The sequence below is a fragment of the Lentinula edodes genome (assembly GCF_021015755.1).
Source record: "Lentinula edodes strain Le(Bin) 0899 ss11 chromosome Unknown C8R40scaffold_19, whole genome shotgun sequence".
Classification (NCBI taxonomy): Eukaryota; Fungi; Basidiomycota; class Agaricomycetes; order Agaricales; family Omphalotaceae; genus Lentinula; species Lentinula edodes.
This window is the reverse complement of record NW_025764325.1, coordinates 75,686-97,494: the sequence shown is the minus strand read 5'-3', so window position 1 is coordinate 97,494 and position 21,809 is coordinate 75,686. Positions and strand designations below refer to the sequence as shown.

The 21,809-nt window shown below is 45.8% G+C and overlaps 6 protein-coding genes across 6 annotated transcripts; 3 read left to right on the top strand and 3 right to left on the bottom strand.

Annotated features, from left to right (window-relative positions):
• C8R40DRAFT_1265389 (histidine phosphatase superfamily) lies at window positions 1-845 on the bottom strand (the record flags this gene model as incomplete). The annotated part of the gene is made up of 3 exons (XM_046233910.1): window positions 1-470; window positions 523-600; window positions 657-845. The coding sequence occupies 3 exons, from the start codon at window positions 843-845 to the stop codon at window positions 63-65; spliced, it is 675 nt and encodes a 224-aa protein (XP_046085920.1). The 3' UTR covers window positions 1-62.
• Window positions 846-992: 147 nt separating this feature from the next.
• On the top strand, window positions 993-3,110 carry C8R40DRAFT_1170927 (major facilitator superfamily domain-containing protein; the record flags this gene model as incomplete). The annotated part of the gene is made up of 11 exons (XM_046231614.1): window positions 993-1,081; window positions 1,140-1,290; window positions 1,344-1,405; window positions 1,468-1,754; window positions 1,807-1,868; window positions 1,922-1,949; window positions 2,006-2,085; window positions 2,144-2,330; window positions 2,394-2,456; window positions 2,519-2,785; window positions 2,839-3,110. The coding sequence occupies 11 exons, from the start codon at window positions 993-995 to the stop codon at window positions 3,108-3,110; spliced, it is 1,548 nt and encodes a 515-aa protein (XP_046085919.1).
• Window positions 3,111-5,047: 1,937 nt separating this feature from the next.
• Window positions 5,048-6,201, top strand: C8R40DRAFT_1170926 (uncharacterized protein; the record flags this gene model as incomplete). The annotated part of the gene is made up of 5 exons (XM_046231613.1): window positions 5,048-5,317; window positions 5,374-5,469; window positions 5,530-5,775; window positions 5,840-5,932; window positions 6,004-6,201. The coding sequence occupies 5 exons, from the start codon at window positions 5,048-5,050 to the stop codon at window positions 6,199-6,201; spliced, it is 903 nt and encodes a 300-aa protein (XP_046085918.1).
• A 258-nt stretch (window positions 6,202-6,459) lies between these two features.
• C8R40DRAFT_230921 (phospholipase A-2-activating protein) lies at window positions 6,460-10,085 on the bottom strand. The gene is made up of 18 exons (XM_046234413.1): window positions 9,999-10,085; window positions 9,764-9,944; window positions 9,552-9,708; window positions 9,390-9,493; window positions 9,210-9,339; window positions 9,018-9,157; window positions 8,709-8,963; window positions 8,594-8,652; window positions 8,377-8,536; window positions 8,183-8,326; window positions 7,884-8,116; window positions 7,742-7,828; window positions 7,496-7,676; window positions 7,221-7,444; window positions 7,087-7,166; window positions 6,959-7,031; window positions 6,837-6,902; window positions 6,460-6,771 (listed from the first exon to the last, which is right to left on the bottom strand). Exons 1-18 carry the CDS (start codon window positions 10,041-10,043, stop codon window positions 6,628-6,630), a joined length of 2,463 nt encoding a protein of 820 aa, XP_046085917.1. The 5' UTR covers window positions 10,044-10,085; the 3' UTR covers window positions 6,460-6,627.
• A 1,634-nt stretch (window positions 10,086-11,719) lies between these two features.
• Window positions 11,720-12,444, bottom strand: C8R40DRAFT_1105797 (uncharacterized protein). Its single transcript, XM_046228140.1, has 3 exons — window positions 12,345-12,444; window positions 12,159-12,287; window positions 11,720-12,107 (listed from the first exon to the last, which is right to left on the bottom strand). Exons 1-3 carry the CDS (start codon window positions 12,387-12,389, stop codon window positions 12,006-12,008), a joined length of 276 nt encoding a protein of 91 aa, XP_046085916.1. The 5' UTR covers window positions 12,390-12,444; the 3' UTR covers window positions 11,720-12,005.
• Window positions 12,445-12,460: 16 nt separating this feature from the next.
• On the top strand, window positions 12,461-21,803 carry C8R40DRAFT_1105792 (armadillo-type protein). Its single transcript, XM_046228139.1, has 28 exons — window positions 12,461-12,874; window positions 12,923-13,160; window positions 13,213-13,429; window positions 13,484-13,648; window positions 13,697-13,765; window positions 13,815-13,926; window positions 13,978-14,866; window positions 14,918-15,234; window positions 15,285-15,412; window positions 15,470-15,643; window positions 15,727-15,842; window positions 15,885-16,074; window positions 16,131-16,251; window positions 16,304-16,525; window positions 16,556-16,770; window positions 16,819-16,972; window positions 17,026-17,177; window positions 17,228-17,678; window positions 17,701-18,422; window positions 18,477-19,119; window positions 19,189-19,437; window positions 19,491-19,564; window positions 19,613-19,755; window positions 19,814-20,054; window positions 20,106-20,386; window positions 20,440-21,281; window positions 21,341-21,416; window positions 21,482-21,803. Exons 1-28 carry the CDS (start codon window positions 12,661-12,663, stop codon window positions 21,696-21,698), a joined length of 7,632 nt encoding a protein of 2,543 aa, XP_046085915.1. The 5' UTR covers window positions 12,461-12,660; the 3' UTR covers window positions 21,699-21,803.
• The last annotated feature ends 6 nt before the right edge of the window (window positions 21,804-21,809 follow it).

Genomic DNA, 21,809 nt, shown 5'->3' with positions numbered 1-21,809 from the left:
GCCAAGACGGCTCGGAGCCGACCTCCGATAATAAAATCTATTAGCTAATTGTTTTCCCATGTTTAAAATCCCGCTGCTTTCAGTACGTCCGCGTTATACTGCACAAGTTCTTCCGCCTCTAGGTGAGAGATATTCGAGTAGCTGACCAGCCTAGGCTTGATTCCTTCCTCGAAATCGATTGTCGTGATTGAGAGATTGAAACACGTCCAGTTTGTCACCTGCTCTGGTTCCGCCTCAATTCTACCACTCGATATCAGATTCCTTACCAAACTACTAATGAATCCTCCGTGCGAAACCACCAAAACCTCACGCGGAACTTTTCTCGGTGTACCAGTCAGACCCTCAACTATATCCGTATCCCACCAAGACAGGGCACGGTCCAAGAATGATGCCACGCTCTCAGCCATTTCGTCTACACCAGTTTGGTTTCGTCTCTCCGACAAATGTTTCCCTTCTAACCTTCCCAGACACTGAATATAGTGGGTTGGGTTGTTATTTCTATCCATAATAGTGAGCACTTACACGTTCCCGGAGCCTTTTCTCCTTGATCAATGTGATCTGGTCGCGCCTGGGATGGGTTTTCAATATAATTTCAGCGGTCTACACAATATAAGTCGTCAAGAAATTTCCCAAACAATAAGAATGAAATCACTTACATCTGCTGCCCTTTGCAAATCGCTGGTGAAAGCAATATCTAGATTTACATCTCTAAAAACATCTATTGCCATCGCCGCTTGTCTTTTCCCAGCCTCATTCAACAATGTATCTCGTTGTCCTTGAATGATATGCGCTCTATTCTCGTCCGTTTCTCCGTGTCGAAGGATGTAGACTCTTGCAATAAGCATATCCAGTTGATCGTCGTGGACAACCACGGTGCAGCGGTTCCGAACCCCGAATACTTAGCCGCGGCAATCAGGGCGCCAACTTTTTGTCGAGTCAGTGTCGAGCTGTGTCGAGTCACGAACATATTCTCTTCAATTCCAACCTTGACGATGACAGACCCTCCAAGACGAAATTCATCCAGCATGGAGCTTCAGATCCTTTCTACAATTCCATCTACTTCAGCTTCAAATGATCCTCGGTAGGTCAAGTAAATAAATTAGACGTACCAGATATACTTGCTTATCAATATACCACAGTGAAATTTTTAATGATTCTGACTGGTCGAAATCTACTATACGCCTTGAACAAGATACTCTGCATGCCGGATCTGCGCCCTTGTCAAACACCAACTCACCGAGACCAATACTCGAACATGAACCGGAAAATGCAGTCTCCCTTCCTCCAATGGTACGATCTCCATTAGATCTTAGTACTAATTACAACTTATAACATATTTTTAGGACAGCGGCTTCCACGCTTGGGCATACCTTGTCAGCGCGTGGTTCGTCGAACTCTTAGTCTGGTATGTTGCGACTTTGGGAGAAGTACAAATGATTTGACATGTACATGTAAAAAAATTCATAGGTCATTCCCTTTTTCTTATGGAGTCTTCCTCAACTTCTATGCTACAGACCCCGATTTCCAGCACTATTCCTCCAGTTCACTTGCTCTTGTCGGGTCTCTATCCAGTGGTGTCCTTTATCTTACCTCTCCCGTCATCATACCTATCATCAATCGGTATCCCTGGCACAAACGAAACGCCATGATTCTCGGAGTCATACTTTGCGTGTCTGGATTAGTCGGCGCAGCCTATGCGAACAAGATGTGGCATTTGATTCTCACTCAGGGTATAATATACTCTGTCGGAGGAAGTACGTCCGATTTCTACCCCTTGTAGTATACACGCATTGCTCACAACCACAGGTCTTCTCTATTTTCCTATGACAACATATCTGTTCGAGTGGTTTTCCGTAAGAAAGGGCATGGTACGCATTTCATCTTGCTGGAGTTTCCCTACCTATTTATTACTGTTCTCTAGGCAAACGGGGTGATATACTCTGGCACAGGTAAAACATACATCAAATACTACGGATTACCAGAGATTCATTGTAGGACCATATAGGCGTAGGGGGTGTGATAACACCCTTTGTTGTTGAAACCCTCCTCAACAGATATGGTCGAAGAACTACATTGCTATCATTGGTCAGGATAATATCATCTGAGTCTTGATTCCCAGTGTTGATTTTTCCTTTCTCTATAGGCTGTTGCTTTCCTTATCCTATCAATACCTTGCTTGCCGTTCATCAAGCCTCGAGTCCCTGTAGCACATGTCGTGGATATACGAAGTATTAACACCAAATTTTTGAGATTTAGTCCCTTCTGGATTTTGTTTGCCGCAAACATCTTCCAGGGATTGGGAAGTTTCTTACCTTCCTTGTATCTTCCGAGTACGCCACAATGCTTACTCTTTGTGTATATCGCGAACCAACTAATTTTCATGCGATCTTTAGCCTTCGCTTCCGATTTGAACCTCGGAACAACATCAGGAACTCTTGCGCTTTCTTTCCTAAACGGTCAGTTCAGATATATCCGAAGATTAGGAAGCTCATGTTGCCTATTCATATTCTTTACATAGGTGCATCCGTCCCGGGACTTATTTTTTTAGGATGGCTTTCAGACGCTCTTGATGTTCAATGGTCTATTCTAATCTCTTCCTTGGGCTCCGCTTCCGCTGTCTTCTTCCTTTGGGGTTTTTCCGAGAGTCTGTCCCCCCTTTTAGTTTTTTCCTGTGTTTACGGCTTCCTCGCGCCAAGCTGGAGTGCATTGTGGCCTCGATTCGTAGCCACTTCCGATGGCGATGACCCTCGTCAAGCCTCATCTCTTATGGGTATCTTTATAGCCGGTGTGTCGAAAAAATTGCACCAGTTTGAATTGCTTGCTTAGGACCCTCCGCAGGGCGAGGTATTGGGAACGTGTTGGCGGCTCCTATAGCATCTGGATTGCTTCACCCGTGGTATTTGACAGAAAAATCTCATGCTGCATATGGGTTTGAAGGATATGTAAGGCAATACGACGCCTCTTACCTTCCATCCACTCAACCTTTTGAACAGGGCCCCCTCATTATCTTCACAGGCGTTACGTTGCTTGTGAGCTCAGTGGGCACAGGCTATCGCATATTGGATAAAAAGCGAGGGCACCAACGTGATCGAGCTCGGATAGAGATTTGACGACAACACACTGAACAGAATCCTAACATCAAACGCTTTCCCCCACAGTTCCCTTGGACATTACTAAGGGTATGCCGCGCGCTTAGACAGCTTTATGCTACGAAATTTAATCCATGTGATGCGTATGTATAGGCGTCAAGGATAGTAGTATAAACTGAAGCTCGAATTGCGTGCTGAATAGGTGAATATGGGGTGAATAAATGCAGAAACAGACCTGAGTAAAGGAAAAATGCTCACAACTCGTAGCTATCGGAGGGTTAAGCCTGAGAAGCCTACATAAGTGAGGGCTTCGGCTGAAAATAATATAATCAAATTCCACTGTGCATAGAGATTATCGCTTTGCTCCCATGATTATTGCTCCTACTTGATCCTTTTGCCTCAATTTGTAGTAGCAATCGCTGGAACCGACCAGCTCCCCAAAGATAATTAAGATTCGAGTACCTCGTTGCTTGCCTCCTGCGTGTCCGCTCAGAAACCACCGTTGAAGGGGAGGATTCTCAGACAATAGATGAATGTTGGATTCGGGCAAAATTTTAGCATATGTACTTCAAAGATATGTATGTACCTCTCAATCTGCAGCTAAAAATTCTATCATTTTTATCATCACAGATCCCACGAGGTCGGATTTGGGTAGACCGGTAACCGTCCCTCTATGAGGGAAGACCTCGATAGAGGGACCGGTAAAATTCGTTTGACATTTGAATACCACCAGTTTTGATGGAACGGTCCGGTTGTAAATAGTCTAATTAGGCAATGCGATTTTCGGGGCTATCTCATTCGGGGTTAACCACGAGACGGCATAGTGCCGATTTTTGTTGACTTGCTTTGCACTTTCGAGTTTTTTTCGAGTACAACTACGACTGATGCATTTTGAGTCCTCATTCCTTCCCTATGCTATGACATCAACTGATCCACCCTCTCTTATTCCTACTGTCCAAGAACTGGTTTCATGGTTTTTGCATCTGTTCCATAAGTCAGACACTGGCTGAATCTTGCCATTCTCTTCAAGAGCCTTCATTACCTCCTTGACCAACTCCCTCATTTACACTCTCATGCCAGCTTTCCTCTTGTAACAGTCTGAAGCTACCCATACCTGGTAATGCTCTGGTGGGACCTCTGTCTTGCCTTTTCCCACTCATAATAAGTTTCGGAGGAGAGTATGGATGAATGAGAAACATCTGCGTCAAAAGCGATGGATGCTATCAGACCATGCCGGCGGGTTTTGACAGCGGCACATCACTCACGTGCATTCTCATTTGAGCTATTACCATAAAAGACTATATATGTCATGATTATTTACGGAATCTCGTGCAATTCAAATGTCAAACGAATTTTTCCAAGCCCTCTAGCGAGGTTTTGCCACGCAAAATTTGATCTTTGATCATTCCTCCTAGAGGGCTTGGTCACCAAGCTAGGATTTGGGTTGTATGACGTCGCGTTTCTCTTATTGTACATGGAGGTGCACCAGCACCAACAAAACGATACAAAACTAGAATCTTGGAAGCGAATACCAAATGTGAGCCATACTTGGAGCAGATAGAGCCGAGCGCCCCCCTCCGAGCTAGACAAAGGAGGCTCACATGCGAATGCATGCTTATTTATCGTGTGTGTATGTTCTGACTTGTTTTACTGCTCTTGCGTATCTTGCAGATATTTGAGAGGCAATTGTGAGCCAGGTATGTTCTTGAAGAGATACGGAAAGGAAAGGAAATTTGTCAGTGTAAGATTACAGTGTGTAATCTTATATTGACACAAAGGGAAGAGAGGATCTATATCGTGTGAATTTATCATCCTACTTACCTTAACAGCTGATGCTCCCAAGGCCCTATTTACGGCTCAGGCTAAGCACGAACTCGAAGTTAGAATGGATATCGAAATGCAGAAAAATCATGCACGTCTCAGTCCTGAGTCTTTCCGCACAAGTTTCCTTGTTCCTCATGTTACTCTACAGAAGCTCTGGAAACATTGGTCTCCCGCAGTCGTCTGGTCAGAACTACACTCAAAATTTACGCCAATTTTCCAGCACTCCGGATGAAGATGCAGTTGCCGCAATGGATGTTTCTGAGAAAACCAACCATAATGATATGCCCACAGTAGAGGACGTCTCATACCAATCTATTCCTCGACCTGGTCGAAGAGCTCACATCAGAACAAGGGTTATTAAGACGGCTATCGGATATGACAAGAAGAAGTGGTATGATCTACTGGTGCGTGCAGAGGTCTTCTCATTGAAGGTGTTGTATCGACCAATAAATAATGTTAGCGTTGTATCCGAGACAACCTGGCTGCCGCGCGGATTGACTGGTCGGTACCCTGGCGCGCGCAAAACCCCGAACAAATTGCCCCGATATTCACCACCGTGCGTCTTGGCTTCTTTCATACTTCCACTGGAACCGACTAATATCTCTACTTACTCCAGGTGGAGAAACACTTTCCAGAAACACGTCGCTTTGCTGATCGGTGGGCTATCAATCAAATAGCTTACCAGTATGGTATTCAACGCAACTATCACCGGAGAACGGAAAGGGATTTCAGACCTGACTCAAAGGCCGAAGACAACGTTCCAGCCGGCTCTATCCCTTACTCGATCCCCACTTACAAGGTCCCTATGAAAGATATTCGACAAGCTCTTGGATACGACAAGAAGAGATGGAATTACTTACGGGTGCGTCGAGATGTTTTGACATATCCGTGTGGTTTGTATGAACTGACCGTTCCCATCATGCTAGACGTGCGTAAGAGAAAATTTCGCCGCAGAATTTGACTGGTCCGTTCCCTGGAGGGCGCAGAATCCAGAAAGACTTGCTCGGGCGTATTGCGCGGTTCGTCTCCGTGGTGTCAATATTTTACTTAGCTTACGCTCTCCCTCGCTTATGGTTCTAACTACCGACAGGTTGAAGAGCACTTTCCAGAAACACGTCGCTTCGCTGAACGGTGGGCTCTCAAGGCAATCGCCCAGGTGTATTGGGATGCCTGCAAGCGTCGAGGCAGAAAGCCTTTTAGCATACTTTACGAATCCATTCCTTCTACTGAGCCACTTCCGAAGGTAATGATCAAGACTCAGAGTCAAGCAACAGGTCGTAGACGGTAGACCGCTGAAACCTAGGCTCACATAAATTGATCCCAGCAGCCTGATTGAAAGCCTCGTACAGTACTCAGAGTAGACTGACTTTATCGTCATTTGCTACCATGGTCCCGGGGGCAACAGGTACCTCGGTGACAGAGAAACTTTCCGGGATTTGTCTTGGCCAAGCCGTGTTGTTGCTATAACCTCATAATTATGCAAGAGGATTATTTAGTCGTAATAACAAAAGACTGCTGTCCGTGGCTTTAGTACATATGTACAACGTATATTCATCAAAGTCTAATGTCAGGGAAAGCGCCCTATGTATCTGGATATGCCCCTCATGCAAGCAACCAAAGCCCAAGGAAGAATCCAAGAGTGATGGAGAATTCGGAAATTTTGGAATGGATATCTATGGATATGCACAATGTGGAAACATACATTGTCAAAATTTCACAACAAGCTGGCGACTTCACCGATGAGGTCTTGAACACGAGCCTCACTTCCAAAGGTTTGAGAAATAGAAGGCAGAGTTTCGTCCAGAACTTGGTTCTGACTCGGCTTCAATAGGTTTCCACTAGATTTCATAGTGTACAACTGGTTATATTGAAGAAAATAAGTATAGTCGTTGTGAGACGAAGAAGGAAATGGAAATGACTCACAGCGTTTCCTACCGCGAACAGCGTACGATAAACTGTCTCTGAATCTGCCCTTTCATTCTTCAAGATCTACAATGAACAATCAATTGAATCGATGTATCGGCAAGATGTGATTAGTTATTTACCTGTAAAGCAAGTTCAAAAACGCGCTGACGCTGGAGTGTGTCAAGTGGTGAGCTATGTTGCGTGCAGGATATGCTACAAGAAATGCAAATGCATGAGATAAAGTAGACTCAAGAGAATATGCACGTACTTGAAGAGAATAGTGGCTAGGCAGGTACGTTGGACCTTCGATAATACTTCATATGGTAACAGGCTCAAAGCAGAGAGAACCTAAACCAAATACATCAACATGGCAAAGACGTAAAAACTACCAGAAACACATACTTCGTTAACCCAGGGCTCGTCCAGCTTTGTGCCCTCCTGGAACATATTCGCTAATGCCTTCAAAACCAATGTTAGATTAATCTCTCTTGATTTTTGTAGAGGCAGATTCCATGGCGAAGACCATTCCCCTGCAGTAGTGAGAGCTTGTATGAAGCGACTCTTCAGGGCGGGAGTGTCAAAGGCGCCAGGACAAAATGCTGCAACAAGACGACTAAGATCGAAGACTAAAGATTTCTATAAGATAAGTACAGTCTGTAGAAATGAGGCAATCGTACCTGGGTAGAGCGCCGCTGAGGGCCATCGTTGAATAATTTGGATGATGGCGTCTACATTTGAGGCGGTAGGAGTTGGGAGATTCGAGTTTGATAATTTGGGATCGGTGATATGTGTCAGATAAGCAAAAGTTTCTTCAAGGGACGCAAGCTCTTGAGGATACATAGCAAGTGAGGACGTAGACTGTAACCATACATATTAGTCACACAACCTACTCTCTTACTCTTCGGAGATAGCAAAGCGCTTACTATTTCGTCCCGTAACCTTCCATCGACTTCGAACGTTTTTTGTCTCATTAAAGGGACATTGGCGGGCTTGTAGAGGGTCCACGCAGCCTAGAGGGAAAATGTTCAAGGGACCTAGTTGAAACACAGCGAAAAGATCTCAGACCATCGGAATTCGCTTTGGAGACGCCGAGGTAGGAGGCTTAGACGGAGGAGCGCCAGAATATCGAGAGGCACCAGTAAAAGGATCCATATACTCAGAAGATGCCGGAGGTACTGCGGAAGGTGCTGCAGAGTTACCACTGTACCTTGAGGCACCTGTGTATGGATCCACGTAAGTTGAAGGTCCTAAATTTGTAGTCTGTACTGAATTGCCGCCACTTCGATATCTTGAGGCACCTAAAAGGGTTAGGTACAAGAGCTGAATAAATACACGGTAGCACATCTCGCACGAGGATATCGCACCTGTAAAGGGGTCCACATACTCTTCATTTGATCCAAGCTTGACGCCGGCGGTGTTTTTCTCGATAAAATTGACAACTTGGTCGATGTAAGAGAGCGGAAGATCATTGGTCTGAAGGAATCTTTGGGCAGCGGTGAAAGGATTTTCTAGAAAGATGATCAGACTTGTACATCCATTGCGTATCGAACTAACATACCTGTAACGTTGTACGGCAATTTCAAAGGAGGAACACCATCTTGAATGTCCACGTCAAAGACATAGTCATATTCTTTGCCCTGATATAATTGTTTTCTACCCTGCCCAACGGCATCAACGACCTCTCCAACCCGCTGCCAAGTAGTATTATCCGCATCCCACTTTTGAAAGAAATCATTGAGACGACAGTCAAAGGAAGATTGAGCGATAGGAAGTACCTGGTAAACCTCCACAATGTCACCATTTCTGATCATTTTCGTATCCCCTGGTTTCTTCCCTTCAATAGCAACAAGCGTAAATTTTCTTTAGCACATAAACTCGACTTAGACTCACCTGGCGCATTGAGGGCTTCTGTGCCAGCTAGATCACTCTTTTTTATGTCGCCAACCTGCTGGGATGGAAGGGCTTGACTGGCAACCATATCATCATAAGCCTTTAAGTCTTCGGGAGATGCCCAGCGATCTTCAACTTCAGTGAACACACGAACGACCCCATCGCTACAGCCGCTTACGATGTCGCCATTGGGCATCGTAGAAACCGACCACACGGATATAGCTGGGTGAACGAGAACCTGGGAGCATTCTCCGTCTGAGATATTTATTACTTCATTTTATAGTGGAAAATGCATAATTATATACGCACCTTTCCAAACTCGAACCGAACGATCTTCCCCTCCGGACACTATACCACCAGACGGAAGAATGGACAGGCTATATACGAAAGATGTATGCCCTGAGAGTGAATATATGAGATCGCCGCCAAGTGTCCAAACCCGTATTTCACTGTCAAACAGCTGGTCAGAAAAAGGTCGACGGATAAAATCTATGAGGGCACCTGTCATTTGAGCAAGACGCAAAACCCAAATCTGGTATCAGCGCTAATCCACGGACAGCGTCCTGGTGGCCTCTGAATGTTGAGATCAACTTATGTTGGTTCCAGAGTTTGATTGTTTTGTCCGCAGATCCTGAGGTCGCAGTTAGTGGAAGGTTCACGCTGCAACGAAATCACATTTACCAGTCAAAATCTGTTCTTCGTCTACTGCCAAAACTGCCCATACAGACAGCTCATGTCCTTTCAGTTCATACGCCAAATTAAAGTTCTTCCAAACTCGAGCGGTACTACGGATTCATCGTAAAGAATTTCGAACGACCGAGTATCAAAAGGCTCGAGACTCACCGATCCCAAGAACCAGATACTATCGTACCGCCGGGCGTAACATCCAACGCACAAACGTTCTCTGAATGACCCAGAAGCGAAAAATCTGGGTCTTCCTTTGGCGAGGACAGAGAAAAGACATTGACGATAGCATCCTGGCCACCTGTTACCACATAGCCTGCAACGAACAGTTAGAACAAAACGATTGTCTTCGATCACAAAGGACAAAGTACCTTTTGGGGCGTCCGGCGTCGGGGAAATATAAGCCACTGCATTGACGTATCGTGTACTAGCGCGAATGACCGCTTCAGGCGTGAACTTAGGGTGCGAAGGAGACTTCTGCCACGAGATCGCTGTCGAATCTCGCGATGCTGACAAGATCATATCGTTTGTGGGGGAGTTCACGGCGCGTACCTAAAGCATCAACGAATGAGGGAAGTATGTGCAGCAAGGTACAACCAGACCAACATCGGAAGTATGAGCCTTCAGAGTGGCGGATAATCTGTAGGGCATCTCAGATGTAGGGATGTTAAGGTCAAGAGCAAGAGCTTACGATGACCAAGGACACAGTACTTAATTATGAATTTGGGCTTGGGTAATGAGTAATTCCATTTGACAAAATCAAAGTTTATGGCCACTCTAACTTCTGCACTTGTATCTATGTATCACGGACTATTTGATTCTATCATCGATGCTTCGAAAAAAATATGTACACCACTCTAACGAACCCCACTATTGTATCAAAGCAACAGCAAGGGGATACGGAGGTGCAGTCTATGCCATGCACCATAACTTCATCTCCTGCGAGGGCCTCACGACAGACTACGTCGCGTAACTAGAAACGCGACGCTGCAAAGGTCGCAGAGGGGATGAATGAGCGACACGTAAGCGGCCAGCCTTTAATCGTTGTGATTGAGGGCCGGTCGCACCATTGATCACGACTTCAGATTAGATAATACATACGGGTCTGGAGTAAGTATTCGAGATATCTATCCTATTGTTCCTAGCCTAGTATCTACAATTGCGACCAGCCCATAAGTTATAACATGAAAACAATCTATGCAAAAACCAAGAATCTATCTACAAATCAGAATTTCGAAGAAGGGATCTGAGGAACTTTTTCCGATGATCTTTGAGGATTATGCATGTGGGGAACCCCGGTAAATCCAAAGCCTCAAAGGATTTCCCTCGGACGATACAGCATCGTTGATCGAATTTCGAAAATTGAAAGATAAAACGATTAGCAAGACTCGTGAACCTTACTGTGAAAGCTTTTAAAAGATTCAATGAAATTGCGGAGGAGTTAGTCATTCAGTTCCTAAGTTCTGCGAGGAATAATTCAGTTCTTTGAAAGCCCGACTCACTTTTTCGATGCTAGGCTCCAGCACAAGAAGGGGCAGGAACACCACCGTACGGTCATAGTATCAATTTCCCATCTAGTCCTTGAAGTGCGACCTGGTGGCCCTTTTGAGGTCTGCTTCGGGAACAAGCAAAAATCAAGCATGAAGATGGAAATAGAGTGCATACGTACTATGTCCGACTGGAACATGCAGATGAATCAGGTAGAAGAGGAAACCTTTGCTGTTGTGCTCGAGAAGAAATAGTGACTTTCGGTATATGCAGATGGTTCTTGAATCTTGAGTATGGTTGAGCAGAAGATGAAAGGAAAGAGATGGAGAAGTCGTTCACCAGATCGCGTTTGTCCGTATGGAAATACAAACATTAATGCTACGTGAGCTTGCGTATGGCTAGCGTAAGTGTCGGATGAGGCCGGGGAGCACCGAGACGAGGAGAAATTTTGAAATCAATGAACCGATACCGACGTGATGAGGGTACGTCGGTATTGGTTACGGATTGCAGTGCATCTCTTGCTTGCTGCCATCGTCTAGGTGTGTAGCAAGTATTCTTTATGCGCAATAATGTCGGACCCACCTTGCTTTTATCAGCTCACACCTGGGGTTTGGGTTTTTCACTGAGTATTCCCTCATTTGACCTGTTCCCCTTGTGTACTGATCTGAAATTGACTGCAATAAATATCTGTCAAACTCTGTTCAAAGGAAAAAAGAAGTCGGAGACAGCTCACTTTTCGTCGAATCAATTTGGCAGGCAAAGATTAGGAGTCGAACCTAAGTTATTGCGGTCGCATATGCACTAGCAAGAGGAGAAACATGAAGGTTAATGACACCAGACTCGGATATACTCGAAGGCACGAACACCATCAATATCCATTCAGAATCGGTTGACTGTAGATAACTTCATGATCAGCAGTAAGGAAGGTGATGCAGCGCACTCAAGACAAAAATGAATATCCTCAATATTGCGGAACATCTGATTGAAAGCTTGTTGAATCCTTGACTGTCCATCAAGCTCCATGAAGTAGATAATGAGTAAACAAAAATCGCATTTTGTGGATATGTGGTCACGATAATGTACATCGTTTGAGTCCTTAACCTCTGCCAAAAAGCGCTGTGATCATCAATGAAGATTGATGAGCGCATACATAGTCTTTACGACGTCCCTGTCGTTCTCCGAGAGGGCTATTTCGGCTCGTGCTCGAGAAATTTCGAATTCATTCACCTGAAATGAGTATGTATTTATACACAAATACGAGTAAGGGAGAGCACGCACAATAAGATCGATATCTTCTTTTTTTGGAGCGGGCTTTGAGTCTTTCACAGGCTTTACTGGTCCGTTCTCCAGTATCGCAAAACACGCGGAGTCGAGTTTGCCCTTAGAGTAAGAGTAACCATCACTGAACTTGAGAATGAGATTATTTGATATCACAGAGGGGCAAACTGAAGCTTGGTGGCGTACGTTCATGATGACTTCTGGCTCTGGTCTACCATTACTGCGTGACATTGCTGCAGGTTCAAGTTGGTTGTCCGGTACAGAGAATTAGTCGTGGGAGTTTGACCTCAAAGAAAAATTCACGGCACCGAAAGCTCGTGTTCGTCCGATGAACAGAACTTGACTCTTTCTTTCTATAAGACCACGTTCCAAAACTACTTCTCTCCCTCACACCTACTGCCAGCACACACACTGGGTCAGATTGAAACGCGTCTGATTCAATACGGCGTCCGGAAAAGTCAAACTGTCTAAACTCAAGGCCAAAGATCAAAACGCTGGGCCGATGAATAAACCGGATGTACAGTCTTGGCTGTCGTCGGCTGGAAAATCTGACGATGATGGCTCTGGTTCATCAGCCTCTTTGTGGCAAAGGGATCAAGTCATGAAAGACTGGTCATTTTCAATGATCGCAGCGCAAAAAGTTTTGATGGATAGTAAGACCAGCATAAGGCTCTCTTTTCTCCGCGACGAGTTGTCTACTTTGGCTAAACATGGAGGTATGTATATTATCTTTCAACGTATCTACTGAAATTGAAACTTTTCAGATCTGACACTATCGCAGGTCATGGATATATTCAGGCTCTTAACTTTGACATATCCGAGATACTCTGACAGTCCTTCAAGAGAAGCGGTCGAGGAGGTTGGAATGGTGTTAGTAAAAAGGGACGAATTGCGTGGCACAGAGGACGGTCCACCTGATGAGCTGAAAATGGGGGTTGCAGAGCAGGTTGTAGGATGGATATCGAATGAAGTGTCGCATTTCGCTAAGCGTGGATCATCGAGGTACAACTGGCAATAATGATCCAATCGCACACTTACTGAACGTTGTGAGCAGCTCATACGCGCCTTCTAATTTGTTTGTCTTGCTCGGCTGGTGTTCTGGGCTATATACCGTATGCCTAGAGTCTAATCCCAAATTCATCGAAACCCTATCCTGGAAGTCACTCGTTGGATCGATGGCCATACTACTGGATATGGTGTACGACTCAAACCGTGCCAAACCGTCTCTGAAAAAGGGTGCACTTGTCCGCGTTCGACGTGCCTTACGCTCAGTATGTGTTTCCCTCCATTCAATGTAGATTCAGCTTCTCGATCTATTGATCTAGGCTGGTGATAAAATCCCAACTCTCATATCTACACTGTTGGCTCATATCAAGGACAGTCAAACCCCCTTGCGGTTTATGCAACTTATCGGCGTTGCTGTGAGTGTTCTCGTCCGCCTGAAGAATGTGGAAGAAGGACCAGCTGAGAGGCTTCCTTCATGGCTGAAAGTGCGAGCTAGTCTTGTTTAAATGTGTCATCCCTCATTTGGTTCTTAGTCTCAAATAATCACGCTGTACATTGGATCTGTATTAATGACAAGGTCGCCGGTACCAGAGCATCTACTAGTAAGACTTCCGCCATGCTTCAAAACGACTCGCTGACATACGTTTTTAGACGTCTATCGAGGATTTTATTCAATATTTCGTCACCGACGAAGAGCTTACTACATCGATACTGCCGACTGCCGACAAGGCAGTCCTTCGTTCTCCGGAATACTCCCTAGATGGTGATTCATCTACACAAATTAAAGTCAAACACTGATTTTAGTTTTTTCCAGTGCTGTCGAAATTTTTCAGAACATATTCTCACTCACTATCTACTGACTCTTTCAAACGTATCCTCATCTACTCGATCAATAGCGCCAAGTCCAGCAATCCTAATATCCGTACATCTTCAGTCTCGCTCTTTCGATCTCTCGTATCTACAAATACCAAAAGCCCCAATTGTGATTCAGATTTTTCCCTCGCTGTTTCTGAATTACTCGCGCTCCCAACGACCAGCAAAACCGCTGGACCTGATCACCGTGTTGCTCTGTACTCGATGCTTGCATCGTTGCCTCCTTCATCAGCAATATCCGAAACTCTAGTTCAGACCGCCGTACCTCTCCTTGCGAAAGAGACTCACGAAGGTGCAGTGATGATCCTGGCTGATGCACTTCCATCCCACGTCAACTTTTTACTGTCCAATAACAAACCTCTCACACCCGAAGTGACGGGGCTCATTTCAAAAGAAATGGGAGGTATCAAACCATCCATCCGGCACGCGTTTTGCCTGATGGCAGGGAGCGCTTTATGGAGGACTGGAACCAAAACGACTGACACCGATGCCATGTTGGAGTTTACCAAAGCTATTATGCCAGCGTTAAACACCACGTTGAAAAATGTTGCCGCTAATCCTCTAAATGCCTCCGGAGGCGTTTTGGAGGCCTACATTGCAATTGCTTTGTTATTAGGTCCACTCGCAAAGTCGGGGGAATTCGATGATTTCGTGGCAAAAAATCCGGTGCTGCATGGCATTTCGACTGTGGGCGTAAAACCGTCGTTCTTGTTATGGGATAAGGTGTATCAAAAGGCAACGGATGTTAATGACGAGAAGTGGCTTTTGAGAGCTTGTGAGGCAGCTGTAGTTTATTTCAATGCCGAGATCTCGAAGAGTGAGGCTTTGAGGTTAGCAATTACACTTTCATATGTCATTTTCTAACCTTTGCCTTTAATTAGGACTCAATTTGGATCGGTGTTCTTACACCTTGCACTTGACGGTGTTTCACGCTCAATACGACGAGATGTTTATAACTCCCTAGAAGCCATAGTCATGCACTATCCCAATTTGGCTCACAGTATCATCCGGGATGCCATTACTGCGTTCTTATCGCGTGGAGCACCAAGCTCGATAACTGGGGATAAACCTTGGAACAAGCATTCTCATCTTTCTGGGTTGCTCTTGAGTACTGTAGCATCTGGACAGGAACTTGATTTAGCTGTGAGGGAGAATGCAGTAGTGGATTACGTAATCATAGCAAATCATGTGCTCGTTTGTGAGTCTTCCTCTTGCTCATCCATCGCTCATCTCATTCCGTTCCTGTAGGTGGGTCATCACACCAAACGTGGATTGACTTGTGTCAAAAGGCAGATATAGATCCTAGAGAGGTGATTGGGAAACATTTAGCCAGGCTCCTCAAGCTCGTTCTGGATGCCTCTCTCTCTGATACAAAGGTTCGTTCCGGCTATATGTACCCTCAAGCGATTGAACATTTTTTTTTTCCAATTCAGTCAGGTTTTCCTGAAGCTTGTTACCGGACTGTGTCAACCCTTGCGTTTGTTTCACCTGGTGATATACTTCCCAAAATCCTTGAGCAGTTGAGACAAGATATCAACCTGGATGTCCTGAGCTCTTTGACCGAAGATGAGTTTGGGATCTGGGCGACACCAGAGGGAACAGCATTCGTGGATGGCTCGTCTTCTCTCATCAATTTTGAGTTGCAATGGCTAACACACAATGTCTTCCCTTAGTTTTATCTTTAACCAAGGAAGATGTACGAGACAAAAAAGGCAAAGACAGTGAGATCAACAAATGGGAGGACGAGCTGCGCAAGTCTCTTGCAGACAAAAAGGCAAAGGCAGCAAAAACCTCTACGTTGACCAAGTAACAACAAGCACTGGTGCAAGCGCAAGTTGCAAAGGAAAGCCAAATTCGCGCAAAAGTGAATGATGTGCATTTCAAGTTAATACGCGGGTTGTATCTAGTGAGAAGCCTGATGGAGACGTCTGTGGATGAGTTCCGCATGTATGTATCTCCAATTTCGACGCTCCTGCTGGACGGTGCGCTTGCTAAGGGATATTTGCTTGTGGGCGAACTGGCGTTTGAAACGTATTTGGTATGTCGTTTCAAGTTGCGTCAATTGAAATGATGGCTAACAAGAGACTATCATAGCGCCTTGCTCAATGTTGCTCCGAGAGATTGGATACATTTCGCAAGTGGATCGGAATAGCGACCTTGCGATGCTTGAGAGAGAACGTCGTGCCCGAAGACCTCAAAGCGGAGCCATTGAGTCGTACGTGCTCTTCTTGGCGGCTTATCTATTTCTCTGAAAAATCACTATACAGAGCTAATTGTCCTTCGGGTTTTACATCATGTTCGGTTTCTCTCGGAACATGTCCCGTTTGATTCTGCCACGTTCTCCTACATATTTCCGCTTTTTAATCATGTCGCTTTGGAAGGAGGTGTAGTTACTGAAGAGCTCGAAGAGAAGCTGGAACAAGTCTCCTTGACCCAGGATATTATCAAGTTCACTGTGGTGAATGTGAGAAAACTGGAACTTCGCTGCGGTTGTCATTATCTGACTCCGTGTACTCAAGTTTCAGATATGGCGTTTCCTCGCAAGCAGACCCTTCAACTCTTGATTCACATCATTCGCCTTCAACCTAAGCTTAGTAAAGAAGCATCTTCGTCTCTAGTTGATCTTGGAGAATCTATTCACGGTTCAGCACTGAAGGAAGAGATTGAAACTCTCGTGCGTGGAACACTCTCTCAAGAGGTTTACGTCCGCAATTCTTGTTTGCAAGCTCTCCAAGTACGCAATGATATATATGTGGTTCATGGTTTTGATGATTTGCTATAGCCATTCGATTTGACCGACCTCGATTGGTCTGCGGAGCTTTGGATCGCTTGCCAAGATGAAGATGAAAAAAATGCACGTCTCGCTCGTCACATCTGGGAGGACAACGGCCTGGATGTACCGCAATCGTTCATGACGCAATTACTGAACTACTTGGGTATGTTTTCGGGCTATTGAAAACAAGTTCAAACCGTTTGAATGCGTATAAAGGGCACGATAATGTGTACGTTCGATCAAGCGCCGCCGCCGCTATATCAGAAGCTGTAGAACTTTGGCCTCAAACTATCGTCGAAATTATGACCATTCTCAAAGACTACTATCGCGATAAAGCCAGGATATTAGCGCCAGAATATGATCAATATGTCAGGCCACAGTCGATCTACTCGTCATCGTCCACTAATCGTCTTTCTAGGGTATGGTTATCGCGCAAAGTCTTGAGCAGTCGGATCCTTGGCAAGCTCGGGTGGCCGTTTCGCGCGCGTTCCAGCTGCTTTCCCCGCTCCTTATCGAGACTGAAGTTGTGCCGTTCTTCCTCTTTCTGATCCAGGATGAAGCACTTGGAGACCGTACTCCAGAGGTACGGAGAAGCATGCTGACTGCTGGGACAATCACAGTTGACCTCCATAGACACTCTTGTATTGCTCCTCTCATTGCCATGTTCGAAGAGCATCTTAGCACACCTAGCTCTGTGACTGAAACAGGTGATCATATTAAGGAAGCGGTGGTCATACTTTTCGGACGTGTTGCTCGCCACTTGGATGCCTCTGATACTCGTATTCCCAATATTGTGGAACGACTCGTTGAAGCTCTCAAAACGCCATCAGAGCAAGTCCAGATCGCTGTCTCTGAATGCTCTCCCACTGGTTAACTTCATGCGTCCCAAAGTACCTGCCTTGGTTGACAGCCTCCTAGAGGATCTCTTCAATGCTCCCAAATATGCCAGCCGACGTGGCGCTGCATATGGTCTTGCTGGCGTAATCAAGGGCACTGGTATCGGTGGAATGAAGGAGTTTTCAATTGTCACTAAACTTCGCGCTGCCAGCGAGGACAAGAAGCGTTATGAGTCCCGACAAGGAGTCCTATTTGCGATTGAAACGCTATCAAACACTCTTGCACGTCTATTCGAGCCCTATATTGAATTCATTCTACCCATTCTGCTAACACTATTCGGAGATGCATCAGCGGACGTACGCGAAGCTACTCAAGATGCATCTCGCATAATCATGGGGAACATGTCCGGTTATGGGGTCAAGCTTATCCTTCCTTCACTACTTTCTGGATTGGACGAAAAACAGTGGCGGTCAAAGAAGGGGTCTATCGAACTGCTGGGTATGATGGCGTATTGTTCACCACGCCAGCTTTCACTCTCGCTTCCTATCGTGATTCCACGATTGACTGAGGTCTTGACGGATTCGCATGCACAAGTTCGAGCTGCAGCCAACAAGAGCTTGAAACAGTTTGGAGAAGTTATCAGCAATCCTGAAATTCAAGGCCTCGTTCCTGTCCTGCTCAAAGCTCTTGTTGATCCTGCGAAGACTCCCAATGCACTTGCCGGGCTGTTGAAAACTTCGTTCATGCACTACATTGACCACTCGTCACTGGCTTTGGTAAGCCCGCAACCTGTATAAAGCTCTTATGTATCTGATAATTGACATCATCAGGTTGTCCCTATCATCGAGAGGGGTCTCCGAGAACGCGGCGCCGATACGAAGAAAAAAGCAGCCCAAATTGTTGGTAATCTGGCCTCTCTTACAGACACGAAAGACTTTGTACCATACCTTTCGCAACTTCTGCCTCTTGTGCACGTGGTGTTGGTCGATCCAGTTCCGGAGGCCCGGGCGACGGCAGCAAAGGCTCTGGGAACCTTGGTAGAACGTATGGGTGAAGTTCACTTCCCTGACCTTGTCCCAGGCCTACTGCGGACTCTCAAAATGGACACCTCTGGCGTGGACAGACAAGGGGCAGCTCAAGGTCTTAGTGAAGTCCTTTCAGGACTGGGAATGGAGCGTCTAGAAGGTCTTCTTCCAGACATTATTGCCAATGCACAATCTCCTCGCGCGACCGTTCGGGAAGGTTTCATGTCTCTTCTGGTCTACCTACCTGCTACGTTCGGTTCCCGCTTTCAACCCCATCTTCCTAAAATCATTGGACCGATTCTCAGCGGACTTTCAGATTCAGAAGAATACGTTCGAGAAGCGGCTATGCGCGCTGGACGGATGGTCATTACCAACTATTCTAGCAAAGCCATTGACCTTCTACTTCCGGAATTGGAGCGCGGCATGTTTGATGCTGGGTGGCGTATACGTGTATGTGCTACCATGACGTGCCCTCAAACTGTTTTTAATTTTCTCTCAGCATGCTTCCATTACCTAGTTGGAGAGTTGCTGTTCAAAGTTTCAGGTATATCCGGAAAGCCCTCTGATATTGATGAAGAGGACGACACTGCTGCTGAAGTTGGCGGGGCAGATGCTTCAAGGCGTGCTCTTGTTGAAGTTCTTGGTGTTGAGCGCCGTGATAGATTACTTGCTGCCCTGTATCTTGTCAGACAAGATGGCGTTGTGGTCGTACGCCAAGCATCAATTCAAATCTGGAAAGCTTTGGTGCACAACACTCCTCGAACTGGTAGGACATCTTGATCCTCTTGCTGTAACTCTCTTGACCAAGCCTTCTCTCAGTCAGGGAAATTCTACCTGAGCTCATCAACCAGATTATCTTCCTTAGCTCAAGTTCTGAATTTGAACAACAAGAGGTACGGTACTAGTCTATCCATTCTTTCCTGTGCTGATATTATTATCAGACTGCGGGTCGTACAATTGCCGAGATCTGCAGAAAGTTCGGGGAACGTATACTTGGAGAAATTATGCCACTTCTCCGTTCCAAAGCCTCATCAACTGATCCCAAGTCACGTGAGGGTGTTTGTATTGCGCTATCCGAGATCATGTCCGTTCCTTCGATCATCCTTCAACCATTCTAGGGATATTAACGACTGAATTTTCAGGGAAAGCACTACCGATTCTCAGCGGGAAGACCACGAAGAAGGTATCATCGTCATTGTGCGCGAGTGCCTTGTCGACGACGAGGGCGATGTTCGCACGGCTGCCGCAAAAGCGTTCGATGTTCTGCAAGAACATATCGGTGCCAAAGCGATTGACGAGACCATCCCAACATTATTAGAGGCATTACGACAGCCTGGAAAAGGTTCAGGCACGGCTTTGCAAGCTCTGAGAGAGGTCATGAGTGTATGTTTGTAGCAGTGCATTCTTCAAGGTCAATTACTAATCTCTGTCTAGGTTCGTGCAAGTACTGTGTTCCCAGTCCTCATACCGACATTGACCGCAATCCCAATGACTGTTTTCAATGCTAGGGCATTGGCGTCTCTAGTTACTGTGGCTGGGAACGCATTAAGCAAACGGCTTACTACTATCCTTAATGCCATTGTAAAAGTACTTGAAGGATCTCCTACTCCTGATGACGAGCTGAGAGAAGCTGTAGATGAAGCACTTCGGGCATTGTTAGAATCTGTCAGTGATACGGAAGGATTGAATACGCTGATGCTCCTGTTATTGGGCTGGTAGGTTCACATCAGGGTTAATTAAGATCAGACATGTACTAATGTTTGTATAGGGTCAAACATGATTCGCCTCGAAGACGTGTAAACGCGCTCCAATTCTTCGCGATCTTCTGTGAAGTCACCGAACTCGACACTTCCATATATCACGTAGACTGGATACGTCAACTTATCCCGTCGATGGAGGACAGAGAAGTCGAAGTACACACTGCTGCTCAACACTCTTTGGATGTATACGTGAAGTCAATACCGAAGGATGAGCTTGAACCACTTGTAGTTCCGCTTCACCGGAATCTCGAGTCTGCTGGAGCTCCTGGGCATGACGTTCCTGGGTTCAGTCTTACCAAGGGAATCGCCCCAATGGTGCCAATCATCATCGCCGGTTTGACAACAGGTAGTAACGACCAGCGAGAAGCAGCGGCTTATGCCATTGGCGATCTCGTAGAACGTACTGCACCCGAAGCGTTTAAGCCATTCGTCGTACCTTTTACTGGTCCATTAATCCGTGTTGCGACCCAGGCAACATCCTATCCTCCAGCAGTAAAGACAGCCATCCTCAGTGGCTTGACGAGTATGCTCGAACGCATCCCATTGTTTGTAAAACCCTTCTTCCCGCAATTACAACGAACATTCGTGAAGAGTGCCAGTGATCCTGCTTCAGTCGTAGTTAGAACAAAGGCAGGGAGGGCGTTAGGAGTTCTCATGAAGAATCAACCGAGAGTAGATCCCGTTATTACAGAGCTGATCAGTGGTATTCGCACATCAGAGGAGGGAATCGCAGGAAGCTTGGTACTAGCATTGGCTAATGTGATTGATGGTGCTGGTGAGAACGTTGGTGAAAAGGCCAGAGAGACTTGCGTGGAGATCGTCAACGACGCTTTCAAGGAGTCACATGATGGTGCTTTCTTACATTGCAGTTTTGTGGAAGGAAAAACTGACTTTTGTTCCTGCCTTTAGAGTCGTACGTTCAATCGATTTCTGCTCTGGTAGTCTCGTTATCCATATGGTCTGATCTGATGCGACCTATTGTTGAGTACGTGAAATGTCTCCTGATCCTTCCACTTGTAGAATGTCCCTCACTTGTTTCTATTTTCGCAGGACCTACCTCGTCAGTGGCACAGCAAATTCGATGATCTGCTCTCGGGTGATACTCGCGGTTCTCGAAAGCGCATTGGAGGATACTTCAAAGGGTCCGAATTTGTTTGAAAATCTTGGAATGATGAACACTATAACGCGAAAAGTACACGAAAGTTGCGCGAGTGAAAGGCCAAATATCGCCAGACCAGCAAGGGAAGCGCGGGAGTTGATAGGTTGACCTGTAAAGTTACAGTATCGAAAATGTACATCATTGTTTGAATTCTGGACGCATTCGTGGCCTGCATTCACGCGCCGTTTTGCATTACCTGATCCAGATATATACAATGTT